Source organism: Mauremys reevesii, linkage group 3, assembly GCF_016161935.1.
Source record: "Mauremys reevesii isolate NIE-2019 linkage group 3, ASM1616193v1, whole genome shotgun sequence".
In the NCBI taxonomy this organism is placed as follows: domain Eukaryota; kingdom Metazoa; phylum Chordata; order Testudines; family Geoemydidae; genus Mauremys; species Mauremys reevesii.
In genome coordinates this window covers 23,892,738-23,920,585 of record NC_052625.1, presented here as the reverse complement: position 1 = coordinate 23,920,585, position 27,848 = coordinate 23,892,738, and the positions used below count along the sequence as shown (strand labels likewise).

General features: G+C 40.5%; 2 protein-coding genes across 14 annotated transcripts in view; one reads left to right on the top strand and one right to left on the bottom strand.

Moving 5' to 3' along the window:
- The window catches only part of VRK2 (VRK serine/threonine kinase 2), a 73,923-nt gene extending 56,920 nt beyond the window's left edge, over nucleotides 1–17,003 (top strand). For 7 of the 9 annotated variants that reach the window (XM_039529819.1, XM_039529818.1, XM_039529821.1 and 4 more), the window contains 4 exons: nucleotides 3,465–3,646; nucleotides 11,023–11,196; nucleotides 11,694–11,864; nucleotides 16,297–17,003. In XM_039529819.1, coding sequence (XP_039385753.1) covers nucleotides 3,465–3,646; nucleotides 11,023–11,196; nucleotides 11,694–11,864; nucleotides 16,297–16,539 — 770 coding nt within the window. In that variant the 3' untranslated portion in view covers nucleotides 16,540–17,003. Of the gene's footprint in view, nucleotides 1–3,464; nucleotides 3,647–11,022; nucleotides 11,197–11,693; nucleotides 11,865–14,288; nucleotides 14,456–16,296 lie in introns of those variants that run through there. The other 2 variants (XM_039529823.1, XM_039529822.1) reach the window with 2 other exon arrangements.
- Nucleotides 8,551–27,848, bottom strand: part of FANCL (FA complementation group L) — an 82,029-nt gene continuing 62,731 nt past the window's right edge. The window contains exons 12-15 of one of the 5 annotated variants that reach the window (XM_039529827.1): nucleotides 25,208–25,338; nucleotides 17,766–17,882; nucleotides 17,107–17,178; nucleotides 8,551–8,762 (exon numbers count right to left, since the gene is read on the bottom strand). In XM_039529827.1, the coding sequence (XP_039385761.1) occupies nucleotides 8,660–8,762; nucleotides 17,107–17,178; nucleotides 17,766–17,882; nucleotides 25,208–25,338 (423 nt within the window). In that variant the 3' untranslated portion in view covers nucleotides 8,551–8,659. Of the gene's footprint in view, nucleotides 8,763–15,332; nucleotides 16,644–17,106; nucleotides 17,179–17,765; nucleotides 17,883–17,984; nucleotides 18,362–25,207; nucleotides 25,339–27,848 lie in introns of those variants that run through there. The other 4 variants (XM_039529828.1, XM_039529830.1, XM_039529829.1 and 1 more) reach the window with 4 other exon arrangements.

The following is a 27,848-nucleotide window of genomic DNA, read 5'->3' as shown; positions in this document are numbered from 1 at the left end:
CAAAACTATGAAATCTGTGACAAAGAACTACTCTTCTAACCCTATGATTCCATGCAGATCCTGGATGCCAAAATTCTCCAAGGAAAGTTCATGTACCTTGTTGATTGGGAGGGTTATGGTCCAGCTGATCATTTGTGGGAGCCAGCTGAAAAAATACATGCACCCAATCAGCTTAGAGAATTCCATCAGTTGCACACCGATAAGCCTGGTCAGATCATCTCTGGTAGGCATCTTTTTGGGTAGGGGGAGTAATGTAATCAATAATCTCTGGGCCTGATAAGTCATTCCTGAGCCTGATATTACTTGAGGGTTCCATGTCAATCAACCAGAGCTCAGCCAGTCCACAGGCACAGGTCTAATCACGTGACCTCAAAGCCAGGTATATAGGCTCCCACTGAGAGCAGCCACTACACTTGCTCAATGTCACTATTTCACCAGGAGTATCCCTTGATGCTTAGTAGTTCTGATAGACTGTTTCAGCCCCAGCCTGTGCCTGCTCCAGCCTCGTTCCAACCCCATTCTTCATTCCTGCCCTGACCTATTCCTGAAATAAATGGAAGTTAGGAGCTTAAACATCTTTGTGGATCTGGGCCTAAATGACTTGTCTGAAGTCACACACAAGTCTCTGGCAGAACAGGGAATTAAACCCAGGTATTTGAAGTCCTAGGCTAGTGCTTTAACCACTAGAACATCCTGAGCTATGCACTTAGCCAAAATTCAGGGTCTGTATATTGTATCCATTAGGGGGAGAAATTGATTAGAGACAATTATTTCTTTGATGTTATTCCTGTTTTACAAGAATCTACATAGTTTTGTTTCCTGGAACACAGGAGGACTCAAACAGGGTATATTTTCTGTGTTCACAGTTTCAAGCCTCTTTCACCAGCACTTAACCCCAAAGCTCTCTTCTTTTCTTAGCTTTTTCTGAGGGTAATGCTACCAGTGCTTCTGTTGCAATGTCTGGTACTTATTTGCTTTCTCACTCCACTTCTCTGGGCCTTTCTTTAAAGGTTTTGAAACCAAACATGTTTGAAGTTCAAAGTATATGCATTTATTCATGTTTCTTTTGCATCTACATTTCTTAATGTTCCGTTGTAAGTATAACATTTTGTCTAGAGAGAAATTTAGGATTTGTGCTCTTAGCAAACTTTCACCTGCATGCTCTTTGCAGATACTGCAGTAAAAGTACAGAAAACCCATATTACTCAGAGTGTAAAGTGCTTTATTTAATATATAAATAATAGTACAATTAGAGCTAAAAATGCACATGCTTGGTAAATGTAGTGGAGTTGCATGCATTGAGGCTGATTTTCCTTTCCCTGGTGTCAGTGTAACTCTAATAGTTCAGCAGAGTTACTCTTGCTGTACAGCGGTATGACTGAAAGAAGAATCAGACCCACTACATTTCAAGGTGCATCTATTCTAGGGGTTTGATTCTTTAGTTGGTAACAATTAGTATTAAACAATTGTCTTATTTCTTTGCAATTCTCTGTATTCTAGTGTATACTGTACTAACTTAGGATATTCTCCAACATCCATTGAATTCAACCTTAATGCGAGATCAGGTCCTTACTTTACAGATAATCCTGTAAAAATTGTAGCTTGCAGGTTTGCTTATGCAAAAAGTGAGATAGTGAGGAGAAGTTGTACTGCATTTGTGCACTCCTACCGGACAATCCTAGAATTATGACCAAGTCAGCCTCTAGTGTTGTTGTAGATGTCCTGCTTCGACAGGAAGATTTTCTTGCTTTATGTTAACGTGATAGAAGTATAAGACTAAAACATAGCTTTATAAATGATGGAATGGTTTAAAATATGTTCCCGTTTCCTTCCCTCATTATCCATAAAACAAAAATCAAGTAGATGACTTAGCTGAAAATCAAGCCCTTATTATCTATGTCCTGCCATTTTTTGGGTGCACCTGGTAACACAGAGACCTAGATCTAACTCCTTTGCAATGCAAGTCAGGTAGGTATGCATCTGAGTGCTACCAGTTCCACCTGGAACTTACTGATGCACAATCCATTGTAGTCGCAAAATTGTAGGCCACATTGAGTCCCAGCTACAAATCAGGCCATTAGACCTGTTGAGTTCAACATGAAATCTTTTGTTTAGGCTACAAAGACAAATATCTCTGATTGTCAAAGCTATTCTAACCGCTACGAGAATTGTGAAAAAGCCAACTGCTAGCACTAGGTCTTCCTGGAACCAGTTTCTTCGTGTAAATGCGATGAACTTAATTTTTTGACTTTAATAAAGGAAATTACCAAATAGGAATTCTGTCCCTGCATGACAGACTTGTGCCTAGTAATTGCCTGTGACATTTTAGCCACAGGTTGTTAGGAAGCAGTGAATGTGTTAAGGAATATGGGTGCTGTTAGTATGGAAATGTAAGCAGCAGGTCTACAAAAGGTTTTATTGCTTAGCATTTTATGAGTTTGAAGCAGCTAATGAATGTGTGGCTTGGCTAGTTCTGTATTTTCTTCACAGAAACAGTGTAAAGGTAACCCAAACAGGAAGCTCTCGGTATAGGGCAAACAATGGCCTTTGTGGGGCATGGTAGGGTGGGGTGGTCATGAGGCATTTGCTCATACTGTTCTTTTCCCCACAGAATTCCCAAACTTAATGTGTATTATATGACATTGGAATTGTGGAGTATAAAATACTTCACTTTAAAACTTAGCTTCCCCTTCTCCTCCTCCTACAGTGTTGTACACACTCAGTGGATCTGTTTTAACATCTTTTACCTTGAGGATCAATGAATGTCAATACATACTGCAGTTTAGTTTTAGGATTATACTAAAATAATTGCAAGAAAAGTTTTTTATACATACCCAACTGTAGTATTCTGACACTCCTGAAGGCATCTTAACACCTCCAAAGATATTAGCTGGTGATGGTGGTAAAATGTTATTGCTGGGTTGCATTATTAAGACCTATTTCCAACAAAACCAACCACTGTCTAGTGACTTATAGGATATTTGCATAATGCAGGGATTGTCAAGACCCTGTAAATCAAAGCATTTTGCTTTCCCCAGTAGGTGTTCAAATTATAAAATGTCTGCAAATTAGCATTCAGTATACATAGCAACAGCATTTTAAAGGTCCTGTTATGATCCAGATATCAAGAAAATCCTTCTAGTTGCCAAATTATCAGCATCTTTGGACTAAAAAGAGACACTTTAGGAGTAGTTTTTAATGCTAGTTAGTGTGGTTTTGTGCAACAGTCGTAACATAATGAACAGCATAGGGGATGGCAAATTTATCAAAGTCTATTCTTTCCTTTTCCCATCCCAAGAAGAAAAACTCTTTGTATTTCGATAGTTCTTTGTTGTGGCTATTGCCTTTTGGTTCTGTTGTATCTTGGTTGTCATTCCCATGATTTTTGTCATCTTGGAGTTAAAACTTTTTCAAAGTTGTAGGTCCACATCAAATAAAATTCACTTTTAAAATATACTCCACAGGTGAAATAGCTAAGTTTTTGGCATGTGTTTATGGTTTAACTTATGAGGAAAAGCCAAAGTATCAAGTGCTAAAGAAAATCCTGGTGGATGGACTGAAATCAAGTGGAACTTTTTACGATGGCCCTCTGGAATTTTCCGCTGCTGGATGTGCACTAAATCTGTGTGCTTCTAAAGATCTGAAAGTAAGTAACACAATCCCTTGCAGTTCAGCAATTATTTTGTGAAACCTGTTTGATGATTGTTTTTTTTTCTTTTGCACGAGATGAAGTAGTTTAAGCTCTAAAAATGAGACTGACACAGCAATTGTTTTGCCTTAAATACATCACATTTGTTAATTCCTGTTTCCCCTAGCTTTGCTAAAAAGTGGGATGTCAACCCTTAAGGAGGAAAAACTGTCATGAGTCCTTTTGACCTACAGCCTCTCACTTCAAAGTAGTATGTCTGTGGAGAATCATTTACTTTCAGGATAATGGGGAAGTCAAGGACTTTGTTCACTAACATCTTTAAGACAAGCTTGAATGCCAGGTTTTTCTTTCTGACCAGATTAAAAGCAAAGTTGTCTTGATCAGTGAAAGCATTTAATTCATTTTCTGTCTTTCAATATTTTTTTTGTCCTTTGTCATTGCATTCCTACAGCTACCAAACTGAAGGGGATATTTCATCCTTGGATTTAAGTAGTTTATTTGTACGTGGTGCTGCATAGTGCTTTTTAGCACACAGATTTAAAGTTGACAGCTATCATGTTATATATTTCCTCCCTGTATTTTAAGTCTGAAACTATACAGTTAATAAAACCTTTAAGTTTTAATAAATTTAGATTGATGTAATTAGAAGCCTTACTGGACCTGATATGAAATGTCAGCCCCATGATATCTCTGCCTTGAAACTACCCATATGCAAAAGCCCTATTTCTTCTCTGATGTGTGTGCAAATAAGGCAGGGTCAGGGTATCATTCATTTTTAATATTTCTTGTGAACTTTGGACCATCAGAAGTGTACATGAGCCAAGAATGCAGGATGCAAACTAATGTGACTGATAGGCTGCTAGATGAATGGTGATTCAAGTATCAGTGCACAGATGGTTCTGATTTGCTGAGTTTTGTAGCTGCTGCAACTGAAGACATAAAATATCCTTCTAGTCATAAATTAGCTCTTTGGAAGCAAAACCTTGGCACCAGAGCTTTACAACCTTCAATTAGTAGGGAAAGAAGTATTTGAATGACTGTGGTATTGACATCTGTAGGCCTGCATAGTAATCATTCCTAATAGACGAGAATATCTGTTTGAGGGGGTTTTGCATGGCTAATTAACTACCAGTGAGAATATGTAATTTTTTCATGATCTCCTGATTGTCACCTTTCTCTCATGATACAATTACATTTTATTGTAGCAAGTGGCTCACAAACCAATTGTCAGCACTATTTACGTATTGCAGAAGGCAGAACAAAAGTTCATGTTTAATAAAAAGCCACTGTATTTTGATCTTGGTAATTACAGAGACTTATTTTAAGCAGTTTTATTGACTTTTGTGTTTTTATCATTTTTACAACAAAACAAAGCTATTTCGGTGACAGTATTTCCCGTGCAATAATGGTCACCAATTAATCTACACTAATTTGAGTAGCTTATTTCATTTTTGTAGTTGGTGTAGTTTTCTAAACTTAATTGAAATATAAAACAATAGTTTTTAAAAAAAGGCATCTCCTTTCCTGATCTGTGTTTAGATCTCTGCTTCACCAGAATCTTACATTTTTACATATTAGACATTGACTAGTAAAGCCAAACTATGGTTCTTGAGGCGTTCTTTTCATATGTGTACACAGCAAAATGCAGACTCCTTCTCTTCATAGAATGGAAGCTGGACCAATGATGTGAAGCTTACACTTTGTCCTGTAAGCTTTAATCAGACATTCAGTAATTAATTGCAATAGGAAGAATAGTGGGTCAGAGGAAAATCAGATGTATAAAGATCAAAAAATATTATCTTAGTGAAAACTTGTATATGATGTGAAACCAAAGTAACATCAGATTCAAGACGGAAAGCATTCTGAGAAAGATACTTTAATGTGTTATTTCTCAAGTTTTTGTTCCCCGTGTTCCTAATTCAGTTTACGTTATAAATCAGCAGTTTTTCTGTAAATGTAAGTTTGTGTTACTGTAAAAAAAACTGAACAGCCAGATGCTAGATGCATGAAGATTTGCTTTGCAAATCAAAGCAACTGGCCTGCGTAAGGGGTTTTCAGGTTTTGTTTAACTTTTTCCTTCAGCTGAAAGTACAAAATCTATTATTCAGTTTTATACTTAGCCTAAAACTTTGATACTAAAGTAGAATGAAAGATGTTGCTGAACTTGTTCTGATTATGAGATTGAAGAGTTGCTACAGCATTTTGCTATTTGCAAGTGCACAACCCCATTACAAGTCCATAAGTGAGAAGTGTCAATTATCAGTGCTTGGACACAGGCAGAATTCTTTGAATGGTCAATAACAAGGTCAGAGACAGGGTTGTGCTGTTTGCCGATGATTTGATCTTAGTACCTATCATCACTTAAATTTTCAGAGGGACGTCACATTTCTCCTGCCTTGCCTCTTTGAAAAATATGCATGCTTGTGCCACCTCAAATTAGAGCTCTTCTTTCCTCAAGGGTATTTCTCTAGCAAGAAATACCCTTGAGGAAAGGGCAAAAAATATATATATATATAATGTAATCTAATTTACTGAAAAATGGACATAAAACAGATTTATTTTCTGAATGGTTAAAAGGGGGTTTATGGTATTCCCCATGAAGTTTAAGAAATGTGTTAGTTTACCAAATCTAAGTTACCATTTGTGTGAGAACAGAGAATACAAGCAGAGGACGTAAGATTTTCAGAAAACTAGGTTTTAACCTACAATTGCTGGGGCTGACTGGTTGTATTGTAACTTGGGGGGGAGAGGAGGAGATAAGAGAGACACCCCATTTGGGGAAGATTAGGAGATTTTGGGGTGCATGTTCCTGGAGGGGCCAGGGCTGATTCTGGCTACACTGCTGACAGTGTGGAATGCCTTAAAAAGCAATGTACTGCTCACTGCCCTCAGCCCATCTATCTTCTCCTTCCTTTCAACTCCTGCAATCTTACCTCCTCTGCATTTTCAGCTCTTTTACACTTCTACTCTTACTCGTCACACACCTCTCTCCTCCCATTAAAAACATAAAATGTACTACTAATTGGAGTAATTCAATAACTATAAAGCATATACAACCTCTCAGTGTAACAACCTTCTCTGAGGATTGTCAGTAATGCTTCATTCTTGAGAATTTTCCTGCACACTCCACACCAAATCCAGAATTCTCTAGAAACCTGTTTTGGGGTCACACGGAACCTGCCTTGAGCCATGCAGTGTTCCACGTGAGCCTGTATAAGTAGAAGTGACCCTTCACTTCCTTCCAGCTGGAGCTTCCTGAGGTCCGTTATGATAGCTCCATAGCCATTTTCTCTTACTCCCAATTCAAGATAGCTGTTGGAAGTAGCTTTTTTTTTTTTTTTTAGCATTAGGTAATTTTTAGTCTTATTTGGAAATGTGAAGTGCCTAGTTGGTGCTTGGTGAAATGTGTGTGACTGAATCAGTATTGCCTGGAGGCCCTGAGAGCATCCTGGGTAGACCAAGAGCCAGAACCTGTTCCAGTTTCTTTACACCATACTGACTCTAGAGATCTTGAAGTCTAAAGCCAAAGAACTTGTTACCTTTGTTCTATGCTATTCTTTTTCAATAGCCAGGGACAGAGAGGAAGCATGACCCTGCCATAAATTATTATTCCTGCTTGCTCGTACTATATTTGGAGAAAAAAAAAATCTAGAGGTAATGGTGCTGTTCCAGGGAGTCCTTGTCACTGACAAGAATCATATCCCTGGTGCCAAAGGTTAAATGGCTGACTTGGCTGCTGAGGTGTGCCATAGGGCTGCTGTAAAGTCAACTGGCTACAGCAGATCAGTAGTGACAAAATTTGGAGAAAGGAAAAATTGACATGTAACTGGATTTCATAAGGGATAACTGTAAATACAGATCCACAACCTCCATCGCCCCTTCTTGGGAATGTATATTAGATTGTGATATGTGGAAGAAACTGAGGATGTAATGAGCCACAGCCCCAACTTTACTTGGAGAATTCTGTGACACAGTCCCCAGCAGTCAGAGCTTTCTAGACAGTTCCGGATAGGGTCCAGCCACATGGATCTATACTGAAGCTACTCAAACTCCTGTTACAGTTGAATAGCTTGTCATTTTTCATTAAGATAGACACCTATCCAAGACTCTGCATGCCCTAACATCATTACAAGATTAATGCTAGTGAGATTTTATTTATCATTGAACAGAAACTCAGCCATCCAGGCACCTACAGAATCTCTTTCATTCATTATGGGAAGTATACCCTCAGCCCTTTCTGGAAAAAAATAAAAACAAAACACTTTACAGATGGCTTTTGCAAAATGTCCACATGGTCACCAAATTCTGTTATTTCAGACAAGTTGGGGAGCAGTTCAAGAGTCTTGAGCATACAAAGAGAACATGCTGGCAGCTCTACTCTCTCAGGCAGGTGACCTAACTAAGGTGTCCTTTCTGATTGCAGCGGTGGCGATATAATACAGGGAGGGGATGCCATTGAGGGCTTTATAGGTGTAACATACCAGTGTATAGTCCAGATCAGTGGGGTCTGTGTCACCCATGCCTTACAATGCCTTGCTGAAGTAGCTCCCATCTGGGCTGGTCACAAACAGCTTTCCAGCATGCAAACCACACCCTGAGCGTCTCTGTGTGACTGCAGCCTGCCAGCCACATTTGTGTTACACTCCGGGTCTCACTAGCCTTGGTTATATTGCAGTCCCCAGTCCCAGATGTCGCCCAGAAATATATGTCCTGTTACTGCCCAGTCCTCTCCTAGACAGTTCAAATATTTTAAGTTTATCATTCCTTTCAAGGAATAATATGCCAGTTTAAATTGAAGTGTCTTAATAACTATTTGAGATAAACACATTGGATTAGATAAAACAGTAAAACAAGTTGTTTAACTACAAAGATTTTAAGGGAGTACAAATAATGAGGCATTAATGTCAGAAATGGTTACAAGAAAAATAACCACATGCTCCAGCAGATTACTGACCAAACTCTCAGGTCAGGACTCCTCCCTTAAGTCCAATGAATCCTTCCTTTGTCTCTTCAGATGCAGTGAATGTGATGGGCAGGGGGAGAAAGAGAAGGGTCCCGTGGGGTGTTCCTCCTTTTTATAGTTTCAGTACCCCTCTTGCAAAAACGTTTCCAGCTGTGCATTAGGAGACAAAAAGTCCATTTGGAAGGATGTTCCCTGCTGGCTTTTTCTTAGTTGTTTTAGCTTCCTTTCTCCTCTGGTTTGAGCATTGGCCTGCTAAACCTAGGGTTGAGAGTTCAATCCTTGAGGAGGCCACTTAGGGATCTGGGGCAAAAAATTGGTCCTGCTAGTGAAGGCAGGGGGCTGGACTCGATGACCTTTCGAGGTCCCTTCCAGTTCTAGGAGATTGGTATATCTCCCTTCCTGCTTGGTGACTCTGTTTACTGCTTAAATACAAATTAAACAAAGCACACACACCTTTGTTTAGGACAGACCTGTTTGCCAACTTCAGTTCAGGCAGGGCTGTGGGGTTTGGAACATGTTAATAACATAGAGGGGAATCTCATAACTTCACATGCAGTGTTGCCACAAGTTTTACCAGGACAATACTGACCAGCAAATTATGAGTTTAAGTGATACCTTAATGAGGCATACTTTGTATAAAGATTATTGCAATAGACTATAGGGTGAATACAGGGGTGTATTCTGTCACAATAGGTCATAACCAACAACTTAAACTCTCCCTAGAGATCCATAGGCAGCCAGTGCAGAGGCCAGAGCACTGGTGTCATGTGCTCCCAGCAACGTGCCCCATTCTCAATAAGTGAACAGCTGTATTCTGCACCAGCTGTAGTCTCTGAATAGTTTTAAGGGAGAGCACATTTCAGTAGACTAATCTTGAGGTAACAAGCATGGATAACAGTGGCACTGTTTGCAACTAAACGATCACACTCTCTTACCCAGATGCAGCTGGTGGTAAGATGATTGGGTTACTGCTGTAAAGACTGTCAAAGGTAGGGAGGGATCTAAAGTCACCCCTGACTTGAGATCTCTAGTAACTAATGGTGGATGTACATGCTCAAAGGAACTGATATTGTATCTGCCATCTCCAGCTGCTTGCTCCACACCACCCTCACCTCAATCTTGTCTGGGCTGAGCTTCAGCCAGCTTGTTCTCATCTATACACTGGCTGAGGCACTGAACCACCTTGTCCAAGTCAGATGAGACCGACATACAGTGTCATCAGCTGACTGAGAATACTGCACTCCATGCCTCCTTACTCTTATTAATGTTAACCTTGTCCTCCCTTTTCCTTCCATCTCTATCATCGTAGAATGGATAATTGGGATAGAAGCCATGTCTATTTGCTTTCTATATTTCTGGGCATCAGATAAATATTTCTAGCTCTCCCAGATCTACCTGGGATGCTAGGGTTATGGCTGAATAGCCCAAGTATAATCAGAGGTCCTATCTGATAGATTTAAGGTAATATACTACTTTATTTATTTATTTTGACATGCACAAAACCATGATACACTTCGTTTAGGTGGGGAGAGAAAACAGGTGTGGGGTAAAGTTTTTCAGAAATTAAGTCCCATTTGAAAAGTGGATTGGGCACTTGGGAGCTGAACTCCTAGTGAACTTCAGAGAGAGAATCTAAGCGTCAGATTTTAAAAAGTATTTAGATAATTATCTTTGAAAAAAATCACACTAGGTGCCTATCTGCATCTTTTGGTACCTAACCACCTTTCAAAAACTGGACTGTAGGCACTTTTGAAAATTATACTTCGTAAACTTCTTGGGATTAGACCTGCAATAGTTAGAAGGTTTTGTGTTTCAGCTCTTGCTTGGTGGCTGATGGAGTAGCTCTCCTATAATCCACATTGGTACAATACTCTCCTTTATTATTTCTTAGTGTAATTCCCATTCTTGAACTACTTAATCAGATTTAATTTGGAACTGCTATATCCAGGAAGAACTGCTGTGGAGAGGGCCACCTGTGACTATTACTACTGCAGAATTGTTTAGTGTGCCAGAAGTGCTGAAGGGCAGCACGTGGCCTACAGGCTGTGTTTTGGCTATATTTACCTTAAGAGTTACAAATGCCAAAACCAGACATCCTTTTGACATTTAGAGTGGATATAAGATGGAAAAAAATTGCATGAACTCCTGAGTATAGCTCCCAGCCTAAATTCCCTCTAAGATGTGTTGCTGCGCAGCAGCCTATCAAGAGCTATGTTGGGGAGATAATCTCCCCTAGCTTGGGAGCTGCCGTGGCAGGGAGAGATGCTCTCCCCCAGCCCTGGAGTTTCTGCAGCCGGGGAGAGGGGCCACTCACCCCCAGCCCAGCATGCTTAGTACTGTATTTAAGCACTTTTCTTTCTGAATTGTTGAATGTTTTCATTCTATCATGTTATTAACTCTGTGTTAACAGGCTGATTTACCAAAGCCTACACCAAAACAGTGTAAACAAAAAGAAAGCAAGCTGGATGATAAAGAACATAACTATCTAAGAAAAGCTGGTATTCAGGTAACACACAGACAATTACAAGAACAGGAGAAACCAGATGGATTGAACAAGATGCATCAGCATAATAAACCACTGCTGGTGAGATTTTTGACATTATGGTAGAACATACATAGTATATGTGAAACCCTGAAAAAAGTTCTGCTTGAATAGTTCTGGGTTTCTTTCTACTGAAAAATTGACACAATAGACTTGTGCAAACAGCAGACTAGATATTAGTCACAGTAACACTAGAATTTGGTATAGGCTTAGACACCATTGGATAACATTATTCCAAAAATATAAGTTTCCATTCCCAGTAAGGGTTAAGTGTATATAATAATAATATAATAAATAATAATATTCCATAAAAATGCCTTTCAGTAACATAGTAGCTAATGACAGCATAACAGTAGCACTAATCTTGTCCTGTTTGTAGTAAAGATTTTTTGACAACTATTTTTATATACTTTTAGTATCCTCTGACTTTCTTTTTGAAGTTTGCCTTTGTTTGTATTCTTAGTACTGTATTTAAGCACTTTTCTTTCTGAATTGTTGAATGTTTTCATTCTATCGTGTTATTAACTCTATGTTAACAGGCTGATTTACCAAACCCTACACCAACACAGTTTAAACAAAAAGAAAGCAAGCTGGATGATAAAGAACATAATTGTCTGAGAAAAGCTAGTATTCAGGTAACACAGAGACAATTACAAGAACAAGAGAAACCAGTTGGATTGAATGTGTGTCAGCATAATGAACCACTGCTGGTGAGTTTTTTGATGTTACGGTAGAACATACATGGTATATGTGAAACCCTGAAATAAGTTCTGCTTTAATAGCTCTGTGTTTCTTTCTACTGAAAGATTGGCACAATAGATGTATACAAACAGCAGGCTAGATATTAGTCATGGTAACACCAGTATTTGGTATATGCTTAGACGCCATTGGATAACATTATTCCAAAAATATTATGAAGTTCAAAAAATGTTCTGTCATCATTGTGCATTAGGTGCAAAAATAGTGCTGCACTTCCAGTAGTACCTTTAACATTAGCTCTACAGTCACAGGTATTAAGAATGGTACCCAGGACAACATTTTTGTGTAGTGATTGTCATTAAACATTTGCAAGTCAATAATCGTTTCCTCTTCTAATTTATAGCAGGGAAACTGCTCTGATAGTACTGTTTGGTAATAGCTGGGTCTTCAATAACTGCATTTAATATTAACCAATAATAAGATCTTGGTTTCAGGCCTTGAAGAGTCAGTATTTAACTGATCAAAGCTCAATAGCATTAGCTACTCTATTATATAAAAGGTTTGAATGCCCTCATTAACTTCAACTTGTATACTTTGTATGCCAAAGTGGATCTGTACTGCTCAGCGTCACACTTCTAGGGTGCAAAGAATCATTCTGTAAAGGCTTCAGTGCTATTTGTGAGTAAGAATATTTCAGAATAGAAGGCATCTTAGGGGGGGGAAAACCCTCTCTCCCCCCCCTCCCCTTTGGTCAAGGGCGGCTCTAGTAATTTGGCCGCCCCAAGCAGGGCGGCATGCCGCAGGGGGCGTGCTGCCGGTCCCGCGGCTCCGCGGGATCTCTTGCAGGCGCGCCTGCTGAGGGTGCGCTGGGAGGGTGGCAGGCGGCTCCGGCGGACCTTCCGCAGTCATGCCTGTGGGAGGTCCACCCGAGCCGCGGGACCAGCGAACCCTCCGCAGTTATGCCTGCAGGAGGTCCGCTGGTCCCGCGCCTCTGGTGGACCTCCCACAGGCATGACTGCGGAAGGTCCGCCGGAGCCGCCCTGCCGGCAAAATGCCGCCCCAAGTGCGCGCTTGGCGCGCTGGGGTCTGGAGCCGGCCCTGCCTTTGGTTTTAAGTTAATTTAACAATAACTATTTACTCAGTTTGTGCCCTTCTTACTGGATAAGGAAATCAAACTCATTTATGAAGCACAAGAACAAGACTTTAAAAGCAGCTTTATTAAAAAATCTTTGCTTCAAGCAGTCTGCTGCATGGAGACTCCAGTACAAGGCATCAAAGTGAAGAAGAAACAGCAAAACTGCCCCAGGGCTTCAGTCACGCAAGTGGTGAGCAGAACAATTCGGATAGAGGGCCACAGCTAACAGGAAAAGGGTTAGACTAAAAAAGGCTCCTGAGTCCTGCCGAAACAGCCCTGAATTTTTTACATCACCTTCCCTGTTAAGGAGGGAATGCAGAGAAGGAGTTGGAAGTAGCAATTAAGATGCTATTTTTATGCAGAAATTCTGTTTTGGATGCTAGAATATAAATAGCCAATTGGACCATCCCCAACCTGCTTCCCTCCAAATCCCTCAACCCCCTGTGTACCTGCCTCTTACCTGAAAGCAGCAGCTTTTGGTTCTCCACCCAGGTAGTCTATCACCTGGGTTGTGAATGATAGAGACTGGTCCCTGACATTGATCATGTGTATTAGTGGAAACTGCCAATGACAGTGGTGCCATCTTCACTGTAAATCATGTTGTTGTGAAGGAGTATGGGGATTTGTGCTCCTTTTTCCCCTCCTTTGTGGTGATATCAGAAGCTGCACTTAGCTGGAAGGCAAGGGTACATTTAGTACAGCTGGAGGGGAGGAGTTGTGGAATGTGTGTTCCTGGGTGACTGAAAGAAGGAACAAGCAATAGAAGCAGCAACCCGTGAGAAGGATCAGGTATCAAGAACAATAATGGTCAAAACAAGCCTTTTGCATGATATTTGGTTGCCATTAGTATTTTTGAGTTATTTTTCCCTAGGAGGAAAAAGTAATTGGGAAATATGTCTGTTTATCTGGCTATTCCACTATAGTTGTTCCTTAGTACTCACGACACATTATCACTAACAAGAGAATCAAGTTAAATATGGATGTCAGCATGTTAAAACATTCAGATGAAGAATTAAGGGGAGGGAAGTTGGAGAAAGGATATACAAAATGAAGCCATGGGAATATGTTTGGATGGTATGCTTCCTACGAATTGCTTTTATTTAACTGATTTGGAAAGTTGGTGTAGGAGAGTAATATTGGGATTACAGAAGTGATTTTGGGTGTATTTGAGAGAGAGAGGTTGTGATGTACAAAATTAGGAAGGATATTTCAGGCATAGATAAAAAGAAACAAAGGCTGCATGGTCCAAGCAAAAGAATTTTGGAAAGGAAAGATTTTATATACCTTTATTCTAGTCTAGGCATAGCCATGATGACGAGGAAGCTGAATATGATGAAGAGTCAGAACAGACTTAGTATATGACATGGTTATAACAGCAGGAAAGGAAGATGAGTTTGATGTGGCATTTTGAATGGACTGGAAGATGGAAGCCGGGTTTGACAGATCAAAGGAGTTTGCAAGAGTCTAGTCATCAACTTATTAAGGCAAGAGAAGAGTTGTATTTATGGAGAGAAAGTGACATATACTGGAAAACATTGAAATTGTTACAGAATTCAGTAGCAGCCTAATTGTGAGAGGTGAAGTCATTTATGACACTGCAACCCCAAGGCTGAGATGTCGAATAAGTAGGGAGAGATCTGTTTTTTGCCATTTCGATTTTTGGAGGCACTACATCAGGAAATTGCCATGTCTCTATGCCACTGATCAGGGGTGGAAATAGAAGAATTGGGAGTGGTATGTGTAATTTGGTAGCTGTGAATGCAGATATGACCTTAACCTCAGAAAGAGGAGGAAGAAAAGGGGAACAAGAATCAGAGTGGAGGGAAGTAGAACAGTTGAAGGAGACTATAGTAGTAGAGGGTATAAAAGGATGGTGTGGTCAGCAGTGTAACAGACTGTTGAATGAGGATGGAGAAGAGATGCAAGAAAGGTGTAATTAGTCACTTGGAAAATAGTGAATAGATTGGGGAAGAGTCAAGGAGAGTGAACTGACAAGAAAACCAGAGTTCAGAGCTTGCTCAAGGACTTGGAAGTGAAATGGGTGATAGCTGGAGAGGCAGAAGGGCTTTTGGGGTACAGGAAATAGTGGTATGTGTGAAGGCAGAGAAAAAAAAACACCAGCTGGGGAAGGAAGAGCATGAGAGAGCATGAAGGCAAATGACAGAGGATCAGAGTAGAACACCACCTGTATTGGAGACTATAGAGAAAAATAGTTCATGAGGTAGTTATCTTTTTGTGGTGAAAACTGGACTGAGATGAAGTGTCAAAGAACGACTTCTATATCTAATTAGGAAGGATTATCAGTTGGCAAGCCTAATGGAAGATAATTCAGGGTCCATGTTGACTTTCTCCACTACACATTTTTCATCCAAAGGACTGCAATGCCAGGATAGAGGATAAGTGGGATGGATTTAGCAAAAGAAACTAGTGTGGATGAGAGTGGGATGGAATATGAAAACTATAGTGCGAACAGGCATCAGGAAAGAGAGGAGGAAATTCGAAGTCAAGAGGATTTTTACGGACAGGAGTCCGCAGAAGGAATGTGGGATGGGAAGGTAGCAACATTAAAGGAAGAGATGATTGTCAAAAGAAACTTCAGGACTAAAATACAAGAAACACAACTGTGCGTTGAAGAAAGTTTTGCGATAAGGGTTGTGGGTGCAGGAGTCAGTTCAGAGGTGAAGATCAAAGCAGCCATAAAGTTGATGCTTCTGGAAATTAAAAACCACCTACACCTTTGAGGAATCATGACAAGTTTTGCTGTACTGTGGAGATATAAAATGAAATCTAAATAAATAGGAACAGCACATTTGACAATCGGATGTTTAGAATGTGTATATAATAGCTTTATTAGCAAGAATATTGTAAATGTTACAGATTTTCACAATTTTGAGGACAAAGATAAAGGTATTAGAGCCCTTTAGATGTTGCTTTTAAAAATGGAATTCTAAATATTTTTTTGCAAAGCATTTAGTCTACATGTTATAAAACCAAACCCCACATTAATTTGTAGATATGAACACTGCTGTTTTTGTGCATTTATAAAGCTTTAAATGCTAGCTGCATCTGACAGAATGTTCACAAAATCTAGAGGGGTTAAATCTCTACTCCTAGTAGCTCAGCAAACGTTACTAGCAAATCTTGCTAAAAGCTTGTCAGAATTTGTTCTTTCACTGTAGTTCTTTGACATTTGCATATAAGTTTCCCCCAGAAAGCAATGTAACAGAATATTTTAATCTTTGTTCTTCTGATTCAGATTTCCACTCTGTTTAATGCTGGAAACATTTAATTTTTTTTCTCTCTTGCAGGAAAACACCGTAAGACAACTACACAGGCACTATCCCCAAAAAGTTTTCTTGGAAGTTAAAAAGAAACCACACCAAAACAGCATTACATATTCTCCAGTATCTTTGCAAGAACCCAATAGAGATTTTACTTGTCCTTCTGTATCCAATATTTTTAAGCTTGCATTTACTGAAGAGAGGTACCGATACACCATGACCATACTTGTACTTCTGATATTAATATTCCTTGTGTTGTATTTTCTTTGATATCACCATTTAAAATGTCTTGAGTTTATGTGCAGTGTCATTCACCCAGAGCTGTACAAGTTATTTTTTCAAAGTTTCTTCATAGACGTTTTCACCGAGATTGGCTTGAAAAAGATTTGTAAAGTAACATACTGTAAATAGATACCCTTTAACCTCTACGGTGTACAAGGCTACATGTGTGTTACACTATTTTTATTTGGTTGTTTCTATTCTGAACATTAGGCATGCTTCCCAGAACTAGCCCTTTCATAGAGTAATACTAAAAATTGTAGAAGAATTAAATCTCCTGTGTCTTTCATGATAAAGGACTCTGGTATATGTTTGATATATAGACATTGTTACATCTTACTTTTACTCTTGCTTCAACAAATAGTTTTAAATACTTGTGCATGTAATTAGTAACACCATGCTATAATTTTTACAGTGGAATAAAATATAAAATCCACAAGTGTTTATCAAATTAACATTAACTGTCTGCTGCTCTTATTTTTCCACTTTTCCTAAGCTCCATTACTGTACTTTATTCAATTTTACATTCCCATTAGCCTTCCTAAAAGATTTCCTTACCTTGTTACAATATGGACATTCACCAAAGATGACATTAAAACTTTGTCTGCTAGAAGGAAGACCTTGTAACCACTGCAAGATAAGATAATGAAAACTTAATATTTATTTTATGCCTACTTTAGGAATGAGTCTAAAGTTCTTATAAACAGTGCTCTTCACCATAGTAGTTGATAAATCCCTGATTTGTAGTGTTTTCACACTGGATTAGGAGCATGCAATTTCGCTGGATTAGTTTTCTGTACAATCTACCTATAATGATTAACTGGTTTCACTTACTGAAAGTACTCTAAAGTGATCCTCTTTGACTTCCCCCACACTCCCTTCTGAGGTTTTCAGAGCAGTATTATTAAATTGTTCTACTTTTGTAGCACCTAGAAGCGCCTGTCTGGATTAGACTTTTGCCTGTACACACACAGTAAGGCAGGTTCCTTGCCCCCCAAGAGCTTATAAGACATAAGTGAGTGATGGGAGAGAACACTAGGGAAGCAGCAATAAGAACATGTAATTAAGAAGGCTTAGTGGTTCTGCTTCATTGCTGATAAAGTTCTCTCACCAGTCCTTTACCCGTCACTTAACTAGCTATTTCTACTGCTTCCATAATATTCTCATACAGAAGGAATTGGAGCCAAGTGGATTTGTTACATTAATAAAAATTTTACCTCAAACAAGCAAGCCTGATGGAAAGGTTGTCCACATCGGGAATCACCACACACCTGGTCTGGAATAGCACCATCAAGTCGGTAAGCATAGCAGATACCACAATCCATAGTGAAGTCCTTAAAAATACAAAACAAAGTATTTTAGACAAGTTAACTTTTTTGTACATTAACATATCTCAGGGTGGAAGTGAGGAAGAAATACAGTACACCGCTTTCTAATTATTCTGTATTTCTTCCTTTAAAGGTCCATTTCATCTGTTCCAAGACTGGAACTAGTTCTATTTACAGTCAATATATATGATCATCTTCTCCCCACCCTACACCCCATCATGATGTTGGTCAAGCATCCATCATCTTTGTCTGTCCAAAGCAAAATTAAAGTCCACCTGCATACCATCTTTGATGCAATCCATGTATTGCTTCCTCAGGATCTCTTTCCTACCATATTCTCCATGCTATCTTCACCAGGTCCTCTTTGTTCATCCTCTGTATGTGTCCAAACCAGCAAAGTTGCGCTTCCTGGATTTTGTCAGCCACATCACAAACTGACTTCCATCTTAATGCTTTCATTTTGCTATCTGTCCCTTTGGGTAATCCTTTATTGTACAAAGACATCTTATTTCAAACACCTGTAGGCACTGACCTTGAGTCTCTACCACCCAGGCTTCTGCACTATAGCACACTGTGGAGTGTGTCACGCTGTTTGGAGTGGCTAACAGAGTGCCTACTTCAGGGAAGACTATCAGAAAACAAGGGATGATACCCCAAACTGGTGCTATGTTCTACAATTAGATTTCACCATGCCAGCAACAAATGTGAACGCCTGGATCACTGTATCAGGCTTACCATGGAATCCCCTTAGAGTCTCCAGCCTGTCTTGCCACCCAGACAAACTGGATTTTGTGATAATGGTCATTTAAACCCAAAATCACAGCACATCAGGTTTCACTTACGCCAGATCAATTGGTATTCCAGATCTTATGCCAAAGACAACACTGGCAGCCATTTCTATAGTAAACTAACTAAAGGTTTATTAGCAAAGAAATAAGAGTTATTGAGAGGTTAAAGCAGGTAAAAAAATATTAACAGGTGGGTCACAGTTTGTAGCAGTAATCTAATAAACTGCCAGCTTCACAGAAGTTTTTCAGGTATCCAGATTGTCTCTGGGGAACTCCGCTTTGCATCTGGTATACTTTCTTGCAAGAGTCATAGAATCATAGAAAATTAGGGTTGGACGAGACCTCAGGAGGTCATCTAGTCCAACCCCCTGCTCAAACCAGAACCAACCCCAACTAAATCATCCCAGCCAGGGCTTTGTCAAGCCAGGCCTTAATAATCTCTAAGGATGGAGGTTCTACCACCGCACTAGGTAACCCATTGCAGTGCTTCACCCTCCTAGTGAAATAGTTTTTCCTAATATCCAACCTAGACCTCCCCCACTGCAACTTGAGACCATTGCTCCTTGTTCTGTCATCTGCCACCACTGAGAACAGCCTAGCTCCATCCTCTTTGGAAACCCCTTTCAGAGTAGTTGAAGGCTGCTATCAAATCCCCCCTCACTCTTCTCCTCTGCAGACTAAATAAGCCAACTTTCCTCAGCGTCTCCTTAAGTCATGTGCTCTAGGCCCCTAATCATTTTCATTGCCCTCTGCTGGACTCTCTCCAATTTGTCCACATCCTTTCCGTAGTGGGGGGCCCAAAACTGGACACAATACTCCAGATGTGGCCTCACCAGTGCCGAATAGAGGGGAATAATCACTTCCCTCGATCTGCTGGCAATGCTCCTACTACTGCAGCCCAATAGGCTGTTAGCCTTCTTGGATACAAGGGCACACGGTTGACTCATATCCAGATTCTCATCCACTGCAATCCCCAGGTCCTTTTCTGCAGAACTGCCGCTTAGCCAGTCAGTCCTCAGCCTGTAGCAATGCATGGGATTCTTCCATCCTAAATGCAGTACTCCGCACTTGTCCCTGTTGGACCTCAGATTTTTTTTTACCTAGACAAATCCTCCAGTTTGTCTAAGTCACTCTGGACCTTATCCCTACCCTCCAGCATATCTACCTCTCCCCCCAGTTTAGTGTCATCCACCAACTTGCTGAGGGTGCAATCCATCCCATCATCCTGATCACCTTCCTCTCCTCCAAGTGCTTCAAAATGGAATCTTTGAAGACCTTCTTCATGATTTTTCTGGGGACTGAGGTGAGGCTAAACAGTTCAGAAATGAAGGATTTTTCTGAGAATCCATATTTATATTTTTCTTGTGACAGAAAGCAAGCTGAGAGTTTTTCTACCCACATGGGCTTTTCCTTTGTCAGTGAGTGAGGAATGCACTTAGCCTTTTGATGTCTGACCATCATACATAATAGCCACTTGCTTTGAAATTAGCATTTTCTGTTAAAGTCCTTTATTAGCATTTCACAAGATTTCTTTGATGGGTTATTTAGTTACAGGGTTATGCATAATGTAAATGTTTGCTATTACATTATAACAGAAACTGATAAGTGAAAACAATACAAGTAACATTCCACTAGTTATCATGAAGATTAAATTCCTGAATACACCCTTACATTTATACTAATTTTGATCTATACTAATACACAGGTGAATACATTCTAGCCCACTGGTCTGCCAGCGTTACAGTGTGTACCATTGTTCTATATAATTGGGCTTTCAGTCTCAGTGGCATACACTTCTGATGTGCAACACCTGGGATGTTATTCCTCACACTTCTAGCACTCAAATCTAGCTTTTGGCTCATGTTCAAACACAGCCTTCTGTAATCCAGCTATTCAGGTAATTGAACCAGTCAGTCTGGTTTAGTTGTACTCTATTCATCTCTATACCCAGTGTAGCCTGATTTAGGGTGTGTTAATATTAATTTGGATAGTATGGGTTTTAGGCTTGCCACTCTGTTTGATTAGAAGATAAAAGTTTTTGTCCCGAATTAGGTTTCACAGAATTTATGAAGGACGCTCGGGGGTGTGACAGGAATCATAGAATATCAGGGTTGGAAGGGACCTCAGGAGGTCATCTAGTCCAACCCCCTGCTCAAAGCAGGACCAATTCCCAACTAAATCATCCCAGCCAGGGCTTTGTCAAGCCTGACCTTAAAAACCTCTAAGGAAGGAGATTCCACCACCTCCCTAGGTAATCCATTCCAGTGCTTCACCACTCTCTGAGTGAAAAAGTTTTTCCTAATATCCAACTTAAACCTCCCCCACTGCAACTTGAGACCATTACTCCTTGTTCTGTCATCTGCTACCACTGAGAACAGTCTAGATCCATCCTCTTTGGAACCCCCTTTCAGGTAGTTGAAAGCAGCTATCAAATCCCCCCTCATTCTTCTCTTCTGCAGACTAAATAATCTCAGTTCCCTTAGCCTCTCCTCATAAATCATGTGCTCCAGCCCCCTAATCATTTTTGTTGCCCTCCGCTGGACTTTTTCCAATTTTTCCACATCCTTCTTGTAGTGTGGGGCCCAAAACTGGACACAGTACTCCAGATGAGGCCTTACCAATGTCAAATAGAGGGGAATGATCACATCCCTCGATCTGCTTGCAGTGCCCCTACTTATACAGCCCAAAATGCTGTTAGCCTTCTTGGCAACAAGGGCACACTGACTCATATCCAGCTTCTTGTCCACTGTAACCCCTAGGTCCTTTTCTGCAGAACTGCTGCCTAGCCACGCGGTCCCTAGTCTGTAACAGTGAATGGGATTCTTCCATCCTAAATGCAGGACTCTGCACTTGTCCTTGTTGAACCTCATCAGGTTTCTTTTGGCCCAGTCCTCATAATTTGTCTAGGTCTCTCTGTATCCTATCCCTACCCTCCAGCGTATCTACCACTCCTCCCAGTTTAGGAAGCTCACATTGAGACAGATACAGCCATAAAGACTTATTAAAATTAATAAAATAGTAATTAAATGGTAAAATAATTAGAGTTACAAAGTTACAATTGTATTACTGCTATTTAAGAGATCCATATGGTAATACAGTATTATATGCTACAAAGCTTTGGTTAATATACACCCTTTCTTGATAACCTGGTGGTAAAAGACCTCACCTCTGGCAGTTTTTCAATTCTTGAGTGAGAGGTGCAGAGCTTAGAGGAAGCTAATGCTAAGAACTATTGAAGCTAACTTAGAGTTTACTTAACTAAAGTTAAAATTAAAACCTAATAAAACTAAGAACAAAAGTTTAGGGAAACCAAACTTAGCCTAGTCCCCTTAGAACTTAAAGTTTGAAAAGAAAATGAGGATGGCCTACCAATAGTTAGTAGTTGTCATGGATAGATAGCATATGCTAGTGAGGTGGGTCATCTCTTTTATAGGGCAGAAGTGCCAGAAAATCCTCTCTCCTATGCCAAATTTCATTTCTCACCCACAGTAATGTTAGGGTACACTTACCCCATAGACTAGTATGTTTGTGTGTATTGATGACATGAACATATACACACAAGTTTCCTTATGGTGTACTTGTTAAGTCTGTGGGTACAAAATTGAAAAAAAAAAACTATTCCATTCTTCCATTGTCTGTTGCTTTAGATAAGAGGTCTTAGACATATGTGTGGGTGCTTATCTATTTAGGTAACAGGTCTTAATATGTAGGTTAACTTTGCTATCTGGGTAAAAGGTTGTAATATAGATATACTAACTTTGCCTTAGCTTAACATACAGGTTTTGGCCTGTAGCTCCCTTGCATTATAGCCTAACTCGGGTAGGCAACCTATGGCATGCGTGCCAAAGGCAGCACATGAGCTGATTTTCAGTGGCACTCACGGTGCCCGGGTCCTGGCCACCGGTCCAGGGGGTTCTGCATTTTAATTTAATTTTAAATGAAATTTCTTAAACATTTTAAAAACCTCATTTACTTTACATACAACAATAGTTTAGTTCTATATCACAGACTTATAGAAAGAGACCTTCTAAAAATGTTAAGATGTATTACTGGCACGTGAAACCTTAAATTAGAGTGAATAAATGAAGACTCGGCACACCACTTCTGAAAGGTTGCCGACCCCTGGCCTAACTTATTTTCAATATAAATCTATAAACCTATTACAATAAATCAAATACTTAAACTTATAAGAAAAGATATATCTATGCAAGCAAGCAGATTAATCCTTTATGCTACACCAGTTTCCCTGTGGCACCTCTACTGTGCCATGTGACCTCTGTCTTAGTCCTGTTCATTGTCATCCCATGGTTGCTTAGCTGGTCGTACCATTGGTTTACTATTTTCTACAAGTCGTCTTCTGAGGATGCCCTTATTGCTATTTCATCTCTATATTGCAGGTTCTGACGTTTTCCTATTGTGATCGTCCAGCTGACGTAGTCTGTAAATATGATAAACAGCAATGGACTGAGGGCCAACCCCTGGTGCAATCTCATTTCTAATCCCAAGGGGCTTGCTGTTCCAAAACACATTCAGATCACTGTTTTAGATCTATATACTGCATTCTCCATAGTTATTAAATTCTCAGATAATAGTTCAGTACTGGTGTGAGCATGCGTCTGTTCATTTTAAAATAGACTCTTTCTAGGGTCTATGACAGCCCAGAAGCTATCCTGTTGATATTCTAGCTGCTTCTGTCACTTGCCGAATTACAAACAGAGAATCTGTGGTTGCTTGGCTTTTCCTAAAGCAGAACTGTTCTTGTTCACTTGTCCTGTCCACCTTTCTCCCAATCCTAGCATCCAATATGTGTTCTGGTAACTTTATCCCTTGATAGTGTCTGCATTCATGGATGCTTCCCTGTATTGATGCCAAAATAGACTCTCATCAGTCTTCAGGAATTCTCTTGATTCACTCTATGGCTTTAACTACTCTGCTCATCCACTTTAAACCTCTCTTGCCCAGGATTTTCACCAGGTCTGCCGTCATTTGATCAGGTCCCACTGCCTTACCATTCTTCATTTTCTGGACTACATTTTCTCACCTTATCCTCCATTATGTCAGACCCAGATCTGACATTAGACTCACATGTTGGCAACTCTGCCAAAAAGGCCATTTTGCCCCTCAAACTACTGTTTCCACCTCTCCTTTGCTTGTTCATGTATTACTAATAGCCTCCCCGGTCATTCTTTACAAATGATGTTGCAATACCATCCTCCTTTCCTTTGAATCTCAATGTCCAGCTATATTGGAAGGACAGGAGAAACTGCATGTGGTTTAATTAAGCTACCATTTTATTAACTACCTGGGAGCTCCCCACAGATAAAAGTGTATAGTGCTGGTAATGGCATTATCATTTCAATATATACCGGGGCGCTTCCATCAGCCAACCCTCTTTCCCATTCTAGTCCCCAGCCCACCTATTGCTGGGACCTTCCATCTCCCCCATGTGGGTTAAGGTGGGCTCTACGAGGGGCAGTTGGCTCCCTGCCATGTCAGACATAGGAGTCCTGAACTTCCCAGTTTCCAGTCCTTTAATAAATACCTCCTTTGAATTCTTTACCAATCCATTTATCTGATCACTGTATCCCTTCCATACAGAAGCTTCTGAGCTATGCCTAAAATGTGCCCCCCTTCTGTTACTAAATGCCAGATTTTCCCTCTGTGTGTGGGGGGGAAGCATTCCTACCCCTTCCCCTGCTCTCACCATCATGCTACCACATGGCACCATGGAGACTGCAGAGCTTGAGTACTTGCTGTTCTGCCTGGTCCACGTAAAAGAGGCCTTTTCCTACTTGGCATAACCTCTCCTCTCTTCCAGTCACCTAGGGGGATGGGTCAGCATCCCCATGTTGACCTGCTCTGCCATTGCTACAACCTCACTCCTTGCCTCTCTATCCTTTAAAGAGGTACACACCTTCCTCCAGCCAGACAACAGTCCATTCCCCCCCCCCCCACACACACACACGCTTAATGTGTGGTGTGGCCTTTTTTGCCAGTGGTTTGTCCAGCAAGCCACAAACAATCCCTCTCTCCCCACACACTTAATGTGGAGTTGGTCATTTTTGCCAAGCTATAGATCTTTTTTCCAGCCTGTTGTGGATGGTTTACAAGCTTGTCATACAGGTCATGTATGGCATTCTTTTTGCCTTCTTCATTGCTTGCTTGGCAGCTCACTTTCCTTTGTTCTATTCACTTTCATTTATACTCAGTGTATTTCTTTTTTTCATTAGGCTCCATTTTCTTGTTTTAGGTAACTACCTGCACTTCAGTCTATCACCACTCTTCTCTTTCCCTGTTTTCCCCATCTGCATCAGCCACAAATCTCTTCTGCTGCTGCAATCCATGTTCTTTTGAGGTAGTTCCATTCTTCAGCCAATACCAAATTTATTTCCACTACTGATGTACGTGTCCAAATCACTCACCTTCTTTTGGAACCATGGACTGGCTATCATCCATTGATTGACATTACATATAGTTTAGTAATAGTTTCCCTTCCTCATTCCATAGTGCCTAGACTGGAATTTCCTAAGCACATTATATTACCTCTTCTGTTTTTGCCTGTCTCTTCCATATCTCAAGTCATCCAACATCTCCTCTGGGATGGCTCTGTCCGCTAGTGCTTTCAAATCTTGGAGGAAACTCTGCTTCATTGCATCTTTCGTGAGGTGCATATGCTGATATCACAAACAGAACATGCTCCTTAATTTGGCCCCATACAGACATTAGTCAGTCACTTACACTAATAATTTCAATTATTGTTCTTTCTCAGCTCTCCTCTCACTACCATCCTGACTCCATTACATCTGCTTTTGTTACCATAGAAGAGTTTACAATCTAAGCCCAGCTCCCTCACTGTGTTCCCCATTCACCGTGTTTTCTGCAGGTATAGAACACAAATACCTCTCCATACCTTCACATCAGCTACTTCCACACCTTTGTCAATCAAATGGGGTACATTCAATATTACTATTTATATGGGAATTCTTTGGCTGTGCAGGTGGTTGCGATTCATCTGACTCTTCATTCTAACTGACTCTTCATTCTACCCTGAATCTCTACAGGACTGTTCAGACGCTGACCGCCAGAAATCCCCAGCTCAGATGCTGGGGCTGCCAGGCTTGAGGTGGGTGAACTTCTGGCATAAAGCTAAGATGCCCTCTCACCATTAGCATTATCCCTTGCTAATATCTACTACTGCCCTTTGGTAACTCACCAAAAAGAAAAACATTGCTTGCACCAACTAGTCACCTTGTGCCAGAAACTATAGTGTATTAATTGGTGTCCCTGACATACACTGCAGTGAGAGGGCCTTTCCCCAGTTGAACTAAGTACATGCCCAAACTCTCCCCATCTTGTTGCTATAGACTAGATGGACCAATAAGAGGCAGTACTGCTGTTGCTGCTGCCCAACACCATGCTTTATTTAACCCATAGATGAGGGTTTCAGATCAGAGTTTTCCTTCTCTTAAATAAGCTACCCCTCCAGACCGAGGAGCCCTATCTGTCCTGAAGAGATTTGATGATAATTCAGCAAAAAGGCTCATTTTTGTCCTAGTATGATTTCATGCACCTAAAAACAATGTCCAGTCTTGATTGACATGCAGTTTAACTTCATTATTTCATACAGTCTTCATGCTTTTAACTACAGTGAACTTTCACTGTATTAGACAAAAGGCCTCAGTCAGATTAGTTTTTAATTTAAGAACTTTAAAATTTCATATATGAGCCACACTCAATTCTGTGTTATAGTATTGTGAAAAAGTTAATTCCAATAAAGAAAGTACTCCCCTTGTGCAGTAATGTTGGTTCCTTGAGATGCGTACCCCTATGGATGCTCCACTGCAGGTTGTCTATGTCCCTGTGCTGCTGATCAGAGAGCTTTGGTAGCAGTCTATCCCACTTGCACATGCATTGCTCCCTGCCTGCCACTAAGCTAGCCAGCATGCACGGGCAATCCCTCCTCAGTTACTTTTCTACCGCAGAGTCAACTACCAGGACTCCAAAGTAGAGAGAAGGGTGGGTCATGGAGTTCCCATCGGGACACACATCATTATTGCTCAAGGTGAGTAACTTCTTCAAGTGGTGTCCACATGGGTGGCTCCACTGTAGATAACTCCTGAGCTGTGCCCACCACTGGAGATTGTGACTTTGGAGTCAAGTCTGATATGGATGATAGTACTCTGGCACCAAATTTGGAGTCTGAAGCTAAATCCCCAGGGTGCCATAGTGTTCTGTAAAGATGTGTGCAGATGCCCAGGTAACTGCTCTGCAGATTTCTGATATAGGGATACCCTAGGCGAAAGATGAGGAGACCAACCTCGTAGAACGTATGCATATTGAAGATGGGGGGGGGGGAGGTTACATTACGCAATTGTTAACAGAATTTAATACAGCCCAACACCCACTTAGAGAGACAGTGAGATGAAATCACTGTGCCTTTTGACCTATCTGCAATGGAGAGGAGGAGTTTTGAAGATTTTCTGAAGGCTCTTCTCACGCCGAGCAAATAGAGGATAGCTTCCCTATTTTCCTGATGAAGTTTGGGATAAAAGGCTGGAAACTGAATAAGCTAATTTATGTGAAATGCAGAAGTCATGTTGGGAATGAATTTCAGATGTGGTCTAAGAGTGACCTTGTCAGGGAAGAACCCAGTGAAAGGGGAATGTGCCATCGGAGCTCCTATTTCCCCAATCCTTCTTGCAGAGGTGATGACTATGAGAAACACCATCTTTATGGTAAGGTGAGTTAACGAACAAGTGGCCACAGGTTCAAATGGTGGCCTAGTCAGACCTTTTAATAGTAGGTTGCGATCCTATTGAGGAATGGGAAGTCTGGGTTGTGGGAAAAAGTTTGCTATGCATTTGAAAAACTTTATAGTCGGATGGGAGAAGATTGAATATCCTTCTGTCTGCTGAGGGAAGGTTGCAATTGCTGCTAGGTGAAACAATAGAGAGTCCCGATTTCTTGAGAGTCAACAAGTAGTCTAGGATCACTGGTAGGGCGGATGTATTAGGGATGACACTTTTGGGATGGCACCAGATCTGGAATCTTTTTCATTTTTATAGATAGGTACGGCAAGTAGCTCCTTTCCTACTGTGCAATAACACGTCCCATACATCCTCAGAGCAAGTTGTCTCTATGTGCTGGAACCATGAAGGAGCCAGACTTTGAGACACAGAATCCA